We start from the raw sequence: 11991 nt of genomic DNA on the forward strand, positions 1-11991 counted from the left end.
TCGTTGCAGGGGTTTCTTTTGTTGCAGAGCACGGGCTCTGGAGTGCACAGGCTTCAGGGGTTGCAGCATGCTGGCTCAGTGGTTGTGGCATCTGAGCATATGATCCCCGCAGCATGTGGGATCTTCCCAGACCAGGGATTGAACTTGTGTCCCCTGCATTGGTAGACAGATTCTTCACCACTAGGAAAGTCCAAGTTTTTAGTTTTGACACTGCCAATTACTCTTCCAAATTACTGTACTGGTTTATGTGAACCAACATCCATGGGCCCACAACTAGACCATCTCAATTCCTTTCCATCTGAGCCAGTCTGATTGACAAAAGAGAAACAGCAGTATTTAATCTGTATTTCTGTAAGAGTCATTGAATTTCAGCTCTGCCTTGTATTTACTGGTCATATTCTTTGTACTTTTTTACCAACAAAAAACTTTTTTATTGAAGTAGAGTTGCTTTCTACTGTATATCAGAGTGACTCAGTTACACACACACACACACACATATAATTCTTTTAAAAATGTTCTTTTCCATTATGGTTTATCCCAAGAGATTGGATCTAGTTCCCTGAGCTGTACAGTAAGACCCTGTTGTTTATCCACCAACCCCAAACTCCCGGTCCATCCCTCTCCCTCTCCGCTCCCTCTCGGCAACCACAAGTCTGTTCTTTGTCTGTGAGTCTATTTCTGTTCTGTAGATAAGTTCATTTGTCTTTGCATTTTTTTAAAAGTTAATTTTCTTTATTTGCAGAGCTCTTTCTAGATTTTAACCTTGTCTTTTAAGGTTACAAATATTTGCCTCATTATGTCCTTTATTTTCTAACTTATGGGTTCTTTTGCTTTAATTTGTATGTAGTCAAATCTGTTAGTCCTTTATGGTTTCCTTTATTGACTTGTTTAGAAATGCCTCTTCTACCCTGGGACTAAATGAATTGTTCCTTTGAGTCCTTCTAATAGTTTGATAGCATATCTTAAGATCTTTAGCACACCTGGAATTTACTTTTGTGCTTGGAATGAGGTAAAGATTAAAATATTTTCCAAATGGATAACTTTCAACCAGTCATCCTAGAATATTTATTGACTAACACATCTTTTCACTTTTGATTAGAAATGTTTCCTTTATCATATATTAATTTCTCATACATACACACACATAGACATGAACTTTTGCTTATCTCTGGAACTTAACTCCTTGGCAATCTTATAGTCATGGAAATCTACCGTGTTGTACTGCTATCCTCTTTTGTCACTCTGCCCAATACATAAATGCCTCTGCTCTTTATGGGCCCACACTCCCATTCCTGTAAGGGCTATTTCCTCTCCTCCACCAAGTCACCTGTACTACACATCATCCACACCTACCAACCCTCTGGAACCTTATTCCATGGTTATTCAACTACCAACATCTGCAGCCTTTTCTACTTCCCCCATTACTGAAGCCTGCCTCTCCCTACAACTTGCTCTGAGAGGCAGCTCCTTCTCACATCCTAGGATAGACATATGGGGGCTGCTTCCAGGCCATCCACCCTCTTCCATCAAGTAAAAAAACCACAACCACCTCTCCTCTGGAAATCATGACACTCAGCTGTAAAATCTTGAACCTCTCCTTGTCACAAAACTCTGCAACTTCCTAGTCACTTCTTTATTTAGCTAAGACTTTGGATTCCAGTCTCCAGTGTTCCTCTCTGTCTGAAAGCTAGTCATAATCCTAGATGACTAGGTGATTTCACCTTGTCAAATCCTGGGTGACTCAAGAGGAAGAACTAACCCACATTCTGGCTTAGCAGTTATCCAATGACATCCTCCTTTTCCTCCTCAACACCCTCTCATGGTCACCTTTAGGACTAAATGTTCCAACTCATTCTCTCAAGCTTTAGCACCATTCAGGTAACTGTCTGCTAGCTAATCGGCACCTCAAACTCAACAGGTCCAAAACCAAACTCATTTTTCATCATTCCTGTCTGCCTCCAACCTCTTAATCAATCTCTCTGTCTCTCTTTCCACTCCTTCCCTTGCTCTCCTACAATTTTCCCTACCTTTGTGAATGGCAGCTGAATACATTTAAATTGCTAAATCGCAAATCTGGAGTCATCCACACACCCCCTTCTCCATCAAAACCCCTACTTTTCAAGCATTCCACTTCCTAAAATTTTTTTCTTTTGAAAAATTTTTTAACTTTATATTGGGGTATAGTTGATTGACAATGTTGCATTAGTTTCAGGTGAATAGTAAAGTGATTTGATTATCCATATGCATGTATTTATTCTTTTTCAGATTCTTTTCCCATAAAGTTCAGAGTATTGAGTAGAGTTCCCTGTACTAAACAGTTAATTCCTTGTTGTTAATCTATTTTATATAGTAGTATGTATATGTTAATTCCAACCTCCTAATTTATCCCTCTCTCCCACCTTTCCCTTTGGTAACCCTAAGTTTGTGAGTCTGTTTCTGTTTTGTAGATAAGTTAATTTGTATCACTTTTTTAGAATTTTACACCTAAGTGATATCATATGATATTTGTCTTTTCTGTCTGATTTACTTCACTTAGTATGACAATCTCTGGGTCCATCCATGTTGCAGCAAATGGTACTATTTCATTCCTTTTTACGGCTGAGTAATATTCCATTGTGTAAATGTACCACATTTTCTTTATCCATTTAATTGTCAAAGGACATCTACTTCCTAAATTTTTCTTCAGTCTTTCTAGTTTTCTCTGTCTGCACAGCTGTCAACCCACTTCAGCCACTTTTATCTCTTATCTAGACCACTGTTAAGAGTCTTTTAAGTGGGTTTCCTGCCTCTAGTCCCATTCCCCACCAATCCCCAATGCAGGTAGTTTAGTTTACATCACTTATCCTGTTTAATGGCCTTTATTGGCCTTCCTTGACCTTAGGATAAAGTTCATGTTCTCTATCAGGGCTCACCAGGTCATTCCATGACCTTGCATCTACCACCTCTTTAGCTTCAAAACTTGCTGATTCACCCTGTAGCTGTGTGCTTCATACTGACATCACTGAACTTGAGTTTCTTAAATATGTCATGAAAGCTTCTTTCCTAAAGGCCTTTCCTACATGTATTTCTTTCTGTGTAGATTACTAACTCCACCTCCATCAGCTCCTTTCAGATCTCATTAGACAGCTCTTATTGGAAGTCTTCTCAACATGTACCCCCTATGCACGTGCACATGCACACACACACACATCAGGTGTTTCCAAAGCACCTGTACTTCAGTTATTAGCAAAAATCACACTTTACTGTATGTCTGTCCATTTCAAGACTGTAAATTCTTAAGTATTCTAAAAAATTCATTTTAAAATTTTATACAACTTTTAAAGGTTACTTTCCATTTAAGATTATTACAAAATACTGGCTACATTCCCTACATTGTACTTACACCTTTGAGCCTATCTTACACCCAACAGTTTGTACCACCCACTCCCCCACCCCTATATTGCCCCTCCTCCCCCCAACTGGTAACCACTAGTTTGTTCTACATTCTGTGAGTCTGTTTCTTTTTTGTTGTATTCACTAGTTTGTTGTATTTTTTAGATTCTGCATATAAGTGATATCATAGAGTTACTTGTCTTTCTCTGTTTGAGCATTATGCCCTCCAAGTCCATCTATGTTGCTGCTAATCACAAAATTTTTGTATGAATTTTGTATGGCTGAACAGTATTCCATTGTGTGCATATGTGTGTGTACACACACATCTTCTTTAGCCATTCATCTGTTGATGGACACTTAGGGTGTTTTCATATCTCAGCAATTGCAAATAATGCTGTGAACACTGGGGTGCATGTATTAATCTCTTTTCTAATTAATGTGTTTGTTTTTTTTCATATGTTTAGCCAGAAGTGGAACAGCTGGGTCATACGGTAACTCTATTTTTAGTTTTTTGAGAAACCTCCACTCTGTTTTCCACAGTGGCTGCACCAATTTACATTCCTACCAACAGCGTAGGAGGGTTCCTTTTTCTCTACATCCTCACGGATGTTATTTGTGTTCTTTTTGATGATGGCCATCCTGACAGGTGTGAGGTAATACCTCATTATGGTTTTGATTTGCATTTCCCTGATAATTAGCAATACTGAACATCTTTTCACATTCCTGTTGGCTGCATTTCTGCTTTGGAAAAATGGCTATTAATTTCTTTCAACCACATTTTAATTGGGTATTTTCTTGATATTAAGTTGTATGAACTGTTTATATATATTGGAGATTAATCCCTTCTCAGTCATATTATTTGCAAATATTTTCTCCCATTCAGTAGTATCTAGTGTTACATTTAGGTCTTTCATTCATTTTGAGTTCATTTTGTATATGGCATTAGAGAATACTCTAACTTCATTCTTTTACATGGAGCTGTGCAGTTTTCCCAGCACCACTTGCTGAAAAGATTGTCTTTTCTCCATTGTATATTCTTGCCTCCTTTGTCACAGATTAATTGACCATAGTGTACCAGCCTATTTCTGGGCTGTCTATCCTGTTCCACTTATCTATGTGTTTGTTTTTGTGCCAGTACCATACTGTTTTGATTACTGTAGCTTTGTAGTATGAGCCTGTAAATTCTTTAAGGACATAGGCAGCTCATTAATATTCTTTGGACCAGTGCTAATAACAATTATAGTTGCTTAATAAATACTGCTTGTATTAAGGATGAATGGAAGGGGGGGAAGCCAACTAGAAATACTACTGGAATCTGCAAACAATGGGCCAGGGATCAAAATATTCACAACCTGAGTGCTAATGATTAAAGCAATTAGAGATTAGAAGTTACTATTTGAAGTAATTAACACTGAAGTGTTATCAGAGTTTAATCCTACAAAAGGACAGTGAGTTTCCCAAATCCCTAACTGGTATAATGCTTGATAAAGGTATTTATGAGTAGACTGTCCCTACACTGCACAGCAAAGTCTTGGTAGACAAACAGACCTGACTGGAGTTTGCGCTCTGCCACTGCTAGCTGTGTGACCCTGGATGTGGTCCTTAGCCTCTTTGAGTCTCAGTTCTGAAAGCTAAGTATAACACCAATCTCACAGAGCTGTCATGAAGATTAGAGGGTATAACCTACAGCAAGTGCCAGATACTCAATAAATGCTAGTTTCCTTCCATTTTCTACTTGTCTTTTCCTAAAAAGTCACTTTTGCAACTTGGCTGGAAGAGCCTAGGGGCAAGGTGTCTTGTGGGAAAACCACACCACAGACGCAGCCCTGAGGGCCTTCCATGAGCTTCTTACAGAAGCCTAAGGGCTCCGCTGCTGTGTGATGCCACCCTGAGTGCCAAACAGGCTGACACACCACCATACTGGGTTGGCCAAAATGTTCATTTTCTGTAACATCTTAAAAACTCCTGAACAAATTTTTTTGCCCACCCAATATAAAAGGGACATAGGCTTGGAACTCTGAATTGGCCTCAAACTAGGACTGTGGCCCTAGTCAAAAGACCAAAGCCACAAATGTGGGATCCAAGTTACTCCCAGGACAAGACTGAATAGGACTGTAGTTAAACTTTTCATCCAGGGCAGTGTACCTGGCAAGCCATCTCCCTTGCTCCCATCCCAAAGCTTTACAAAAGAAAGGAAGCTTATTGACTGACATTCAAGTGGCCAAGCACTCAAACTTCCTGCATCTGAGCACACACTGCCAGAGAAGAGAGTTTCACCCCAGACTCAAGCCGCAGCCAACCTCAAGATGTGGACACATGATAGCACACCCCACTGCTGGCTAGAGATCAGGGTTGAGGGCATGGCCAGGGGGCTTAAGCAATAACAGTAGCTTAAAACAGATGCAGGAAATAAAAGGGAAGTTCCTGACCCAGTAATACGTCTTATTCACTACAGCCATGAATAGAGAAGAAAAGCAAACCCATTTTTCTATTACAACAGACTACAAACCCATAAGCCTTAAGGCAGATCACAGAAAATGCTTCACATACACATGTCTCACCTCTCCAGACCCAACCTCCTCTCTTCAGCTGCCCCTCTGGTCAGTGGCCCCACAAAGGTGAGAGAAAGCTTGTCATCCAATTGGTTAAACCTCTGGATGATGCACATCGACTCTGATCGTGTCACTTATTGCCAGGACCAGCAGAAGAAACTTAGGAAAATACAGAAACATAAGAGTAATAACCTCTTTCATTTCTAAAAGAAATATTAGTTGGGCAGCAAAACTTTTCTTTTTGTATAACCGTCACCTAAGGAATGTCACTCGGCATCAAGCTCTACAAGGACTGGGTAAGCAGCCACTGCAGTCACAGACATTCAACACACTGTGACAGGCGTTTAGGGCAAAGATCAGGAACAAGGCGCTCTGTGCTCTGGGAAAACTGGCAGAAGGAGCCTTCAGACAGTTAAGATATTTTCAGGAGAAAATTGTATTAATCCAATTTCTTGTATCTTTCCAAACATAGAAGAGTACCAGATACCTGTTCCTCGTGACCAAGAACAGCCTTCTACCGAGATGTGTGCTTGACCGCATGGACCCCTTTCTCCACCTATGTGCTTGTTGACCTCCCCCACTACTTCTTTGGAGCAGTTCTTCAGAGCTGTGAGAGAGGCTGTGTCCTGGGTTATAGTCCTGAGTCCTCAAATAAAACTGAACTCACAGATCTCACGCTATACATTTTAATTTCAGTTGACAAATCATTAGGAAAAGGATTGAGGTTTATGCCTTCAATGGGCTAAGAAATCCACAACATGCCCTAGCAAAACTGAGTAGCTGTAAGGAAAAAAAGAAAATGACCCCACCTGCTGTTAAAAACAAATCAAAAAAGAGGGAATCAACTGGCAAAAAATCTCCAGTGCCATGCTTCACTCTTCCGTGTGGAGGTGAGGAAGTGGGGTGGAAGGAGATGGGAAGAAAGGCAGCTGGACGGTTTAGATATTTTATATTTTGTTTCATTTTAAAAATCACCAAGTTCTTAGGCTTCCCTGGCGTCTCAGTGGTGGATGGTAAATAAGCCACCTGCAATGCAGGTGACCTTGGTTCAATCTCTGGGTTGGGAAGATTCCCTGGAGGAGGGCATGGCAATCCATCCAGTATTCTTGCCTGGAGAATTCCCATGGACAAAGGAGCCTGGTGGGCTATAGTCCATGGGGTCGCACAAGAGAAGCCACGGCAATGAGAAGCCTGCACACTGCATTGAAGAGTAGTCCCTGCTCATCTCGGGGAGAAAAAGCCTGCACAGCAACGAAGACCCAGCACAGTCAAAACAACAAAACAAAACACCCAGTTCTCCCTTCTAGTGTTTAGAGTTTGTAAAGACACTCATCATTATTTCCCTATATCCTCAGAAACGCTTGGAATGTAGACACATTAGAAAATAAAAAACAGCATTAGCTACTTGCAAATTAGGCAATTTGCCAAAGGAACATAGTTAAAGAAGTGATCAATAAACATTCTGTGGCTGACTCCTAAATAGATCATGTTTCAGACCCTGAGTTCACTACTGTAATTGGTCTTCAAGCAGGGAAAAGGGGAAGCAGAGATGGCTCAAGGAAATAAGACTGGAATTTTTCATAAACCAGGCCCAGACTACCCCCACACATCTAGACCAAGCTGAGCTTCTTGGGTTCAGCTGTGAGAAGAGGGGCTGGTAGAGGCCAAGCTATCCTAGGCCCAGGGATTCAAAATGGAACACAATTATTTTGCCCTTTGCTAAAAATGATTCTCCTGATACCTATTCTTCTCAAATCACTGTATTTCTTCTCCTTATATAGCCCTCCATCCTCCAGATGCCCCTTCACAAGAAAAAGAATTCTACTACAAAACTCTCTTGCTGCATTGTTTTCTTCATCTTTACTTTTAAGGTAATATATATAAGTGGCAGTCAAGTCTTCTGCATAATCAGATTTAGCCACTTTACCTGGACTTTTTAACTTATGTGCAGAGTACATCATGCAAAATGCTAGGCTGAATGAAGCACAAGCTGGAATCAAGAGTGCTGGGAGAAATATCAATAACCTCAGATATGTTGATGACAGCACCCTTATGGCAGAAAGCGAAGAAAAAATAAACAGCATTTTGATGAATGTGCAAGAGGACAGTGAAAAAATTGGCTTAAAACTCAGCATTCAGAAAACTAAGATCATGTCATCTGGTCCTTCTCTTCATGGCAAATAGATGGGGAAACAATGATAGACTTTATTCTTTTGGTCTCCAAAGTCACTGCAGATGGTGACTGCAGCCATGAAATTAAAAGACGCTTGCTCCTTGGAAGAAAAGCTATGACCAACCTAGACAGCATATTAAAAAGCAGAGACATTACTTTGCCAACAAAGTTGTCAAAGCTGTGGTTTTTCTGGTCAAAACTATGATTTTTCTGGTAGTCACGTACAGATGTGAGAATTGGACTATAAAGAAGGCTGAGCACTGAAGATTGATGCTTTCGAACTGTGGTCTTTTGAACTCTTGAGAGTCCCTTGGACAGGAAGGAGATCCAACCAGTCCATCCTAAAGGAAATCAGTCCTGAATATCCATTGGAAGGACTGATGCTGAAGCTGAAACTCCAATACTTTGGCCACCTGATGCAAAGAACTGACTCATTAGAAAAGACCCTGATGCTGGGAAAGATTGAAGGCGGGAAGAGAAGGGCACAACAGAGGATGAGATGGTTGGAGGCATCACTGACTCGACGGACATGAGTTTGAGCAAGCTCCAGGAGTTGACGATGGAAAGGGAAGCCTGGTGTGCTGCAGTCCATGGGGTCTCAACGAGTCAGACACGACTGAGCAACTGAACTGAACTGGACTTCATCAACTCCATCAAGCACCCCAAGGCTATGCCTTGTCCTTGTCACGGGGGGGGGGCTGCCCCTTACTGGCTTCCCTCCTATGTTCTCTAGATGTGGTTCCAACGCATCTCATTCTGTGATGAGTTAAGAGCAGCTTGAGTTAGGGCCACAGCATACTGTGAGCCTCCTTTTCATGAAATCACATGCTAATATTCCAAATTTGAAACTTGAAAGACAATCAATTCTAAATGAAATATGCAAATCATCTTTTTGATGATCTCAGACATGAAGAACAGTCCCTTGGACTGCAAGATCAAATGAGTCAATTCTAAAGGAAATCAGTCCTGAATATTCATTGAAAGGACTGATGCTGAAGCTAAAGCGCCAGTACTTTGGCCACCTGATGCAAAGAGCCAACTCATTAGAAAAGACCCTGATGCTGGGAAAGATTGAAGGCAGGAGGAGTAGGGGACGACAGAGGGAAAGATGGTTGGATGGCATCACCAACTCAATGGACATAAGTTTGAGGAAGCTTCAGGAGATGGTGAAGGACAGGGAAGCCTGGCATGCTGCAGTTCATGGGGTCTCAAAGAGTCGGACATGATTGAGCAACTGACATAAACAGGACACAAACAAAATAGGACATAAAGAGGACATAAACAAAAATCATGAAACCTTTTTACAAACTTTTATACGAAATAGTCCTTTAAAGTTAATTTTATTATATTCAACAAATAATTAAATATCTATGTTCAGGGCACAATTATAGAAGGAATGGCCAAAGGAGGAATTTTAGGAGATTCAGATTATCATGAACTATGCCACTTATTAACCTGGTCACTTAACATCTGAGGATAAGCTAATCAAATACTGATAATGGCTGCAGAAGGATCCAGATACTCATACAATAATCTTCCTTCCATTCTAGATTAAAAGGTCTGGGGAGGGGGTGGGGGATTATTCTGTTCAGGGACAATGGCATCCTAAGTAACTCCTAGGGATGTACATGTAAGCATCAGAACAGGATGAGAACTTTATAATAATCATTATGGCTTCAATCAATTAGTTTCAAGAAAAGCAAAGGATGCAGTCAAATGACATAATCAGATTTAGTCATTTTACCAGGACTTTATCAACTCCATCAAGCACCCCAAAAAGTATTTGGAGCAACATTAGTTGATGCTATCTCAAATAATCAGCTCTTTGATTTGTAAACAGGATGTGGCTTAATGATCAAAACAGAGAACTAGGTTCATTCAAGTATCTAGAGCCTAAAATAACCCTGTTCAACAAGTTTAACAACATGTAACACATATCCTCCAGTTGGCATAAACACCTGTCAATTACAAGTACTAAATACTTCCACAAACCATTTAGCAATTAATGGACTACAGCTAAGCCTTGGAGGCAAGTTCAGAATAGAGTTGAAACTCAACACCAGACTTGTTTTTTAGAAAACCTGGAAGTATGAACTTCACTGAATTCGAGGAGCAGATCAAAACCAGAAGTTGTGCTGCATTAAGAAAGCACTGGGGACTTCACTAGCAGTCCAGTGGTTAAGACTCTGCACTCCCAATGCACAGTGCATGAGTTTGATCTTTGGTGGAGGAGCTAGCCTACAAGGACACTGGAAGCTTTAGCAAAGTTTTAACTTGCATATGGGGCTTTCCGGGTGGCTCAGTGATAAAGAATCCACCTGCCAAGCAGGAGATGTGGGTTTGATCCTTGGGTGGCGAAGATCCCCTGGAGAAGGGAATAGGCAACCCTCTCCAGTATTCCTGCCTGGGAAATCCTAAGGGCAGAGAAGCCTGGTGGGCTACAGTCCATGGGGTCGCAAAAGAGTTGGACACGACTTAAGAGACTCAACAACAACTTGCATATGTTGCTTTCTTCAATCCCATTGGGAAATATACTATGGTTTGGGCTTTGTTGATGTTGTTCTCCTCCATAGATTCTTCCTTGATTTTGCAGACATAGGATTATGGCTTATGGCTCAAGTCATCTGAAAGCCTCTCCAGGAAACTGTGCTCCAAAGGGAAGACTCCACAGGAAGAACATCAGAGAAGGAAATTTCTTGTCTCTTCTTCGGTAATGTTTGTCCAAAACAGTTTTCATTATCTCCCAATAGATAAAACTCCACAAGCACAATTTTTAGTAACCGCCTTAAAGAAAAATTGCCAGCCTGTGCTATTTCAGATGAAGCCCATATCCAAAGCACTCCTGACTCTTCATTTCAATTCCACACCCTCCTCAATCTCACTGGTCCCCAGTCCCCCACCTCATTACACACACCAGCCCAGCACTGTGATTTTAACTGTAAGCCTCTGTGCCTCTGCTCAAACCTTCCTTCCTTCCTGGAATACTCTCCTTTCAGTCCTGGCCAATTATATCCACCACCTCACTTTAAGTGGCTGCTTAAAATTCATCTCCTTATGGAAGTGGTCAGTGTTTTTCCTCTCACGGTTTAAACATTTCCCTAATTGGGGTCAGATAGTTTTATGTAATTTTGCACAGGTCAGTATATCTCTCACATCTAGTCTTACCAGTGGCGGGTGTTAGCTCTGGTCTCTCCCTAGCCCTGATCACAACCTCACTAGGACCCAGACAATGGAACACGCTCAGAGGGATCACCTTAGATGTCTACTGGCACAGTATTTTTAGAAATTTCCTAATCTGATTGAACTGTAGCCCTAAAGCAGACATTATTGATGGAATATATAGCAGGAGGACAGGATCACAAAGTTCTGGACAGTCAATTTAGTGAAGAAGTGAATGGAGGTGGGGGACCAACTCTTGGGGAGGCTGAGAGGACAGCTGGAGAAAAGGGGCAGGTGGAAGTGGAGGCTAGAGGACTGGGACAGACTAGGGGGGTGGGCAAAAGGCCGAGGAAGGGCGTTTCAGGAGGTTTGGGGGAGTTGTTCCCAGGCAGGGCCTTTCGGAGCCCGGGAACGAGACTGGGCAGGTCCGACTCACCTATGGGGTGGGAAAAACGCAAAGCCACGGAACCGAAGAGCAGGTCACGGTAGCGTTGGAAGGCCTCGTCGAGGACGGAGCAGCCCACCTGTGCGGCCGAACTGAGATGGTACTGGAATTGGAAGCTGTGCGGGAAGATGGTGTACCGCAGCTCAGAGGTCTGAATGTACTGGGGCCATGGCCACAGGGCCGTGGCCCGCCCAGCGAACGCTGCCGCCAGCAGCAGCGAAAACCTGAGCGTGGAGCCCGCCATGGCCCGCCGGTCTGCTTCCCCTCCCCCAGCCGGCGGGGCCACGTGA

The 11991-nt window shown here is 42.0% G+C and overlaps 1 protein-coding gene across 1 annotated transcript in view; it reads right to left on the reverse strand.

Annotated features, from left to right (window-relative positions):
• The window catches only part of HEXA (hexosaminidase subunit alpha), a 30829-nt gene extending 18849 nt beyond the window's left edge, over positions 1–11980 (reverse strand). The window contains exon 1 of the mRNA XM_020894284.2: positions 11693–11980. Within this exon, the coding sequence (XP_020749943.1) occupies positions 11693–11945 (253 nt within the window). The 5' untranslated portion in view covers positions 11946–11980. The remainder of the gene's footprint in view (positions 1–11692) is intronic.
• Between the last annotated feature and the right edge of the window lie 11 nt (positions 11981–11991).

The sequence above is a fragment of the Odocoileus virginianus genome, chromosome 6 (assembly GCF_023699985.2).
Source record: "Odocoileus virginianus isolate 20LAN1187 ecotype Illinois chromosome 6, Ovbor_1.2, whole genome shotgun sequence".
In the NCBI taxonomy this organism is placed as follows: Eukaryota; Metazoa; Chordata; class Mammalia; order Artiodactyla; family Cervidae; genus Odocoileus; species Odocoileus virginianus.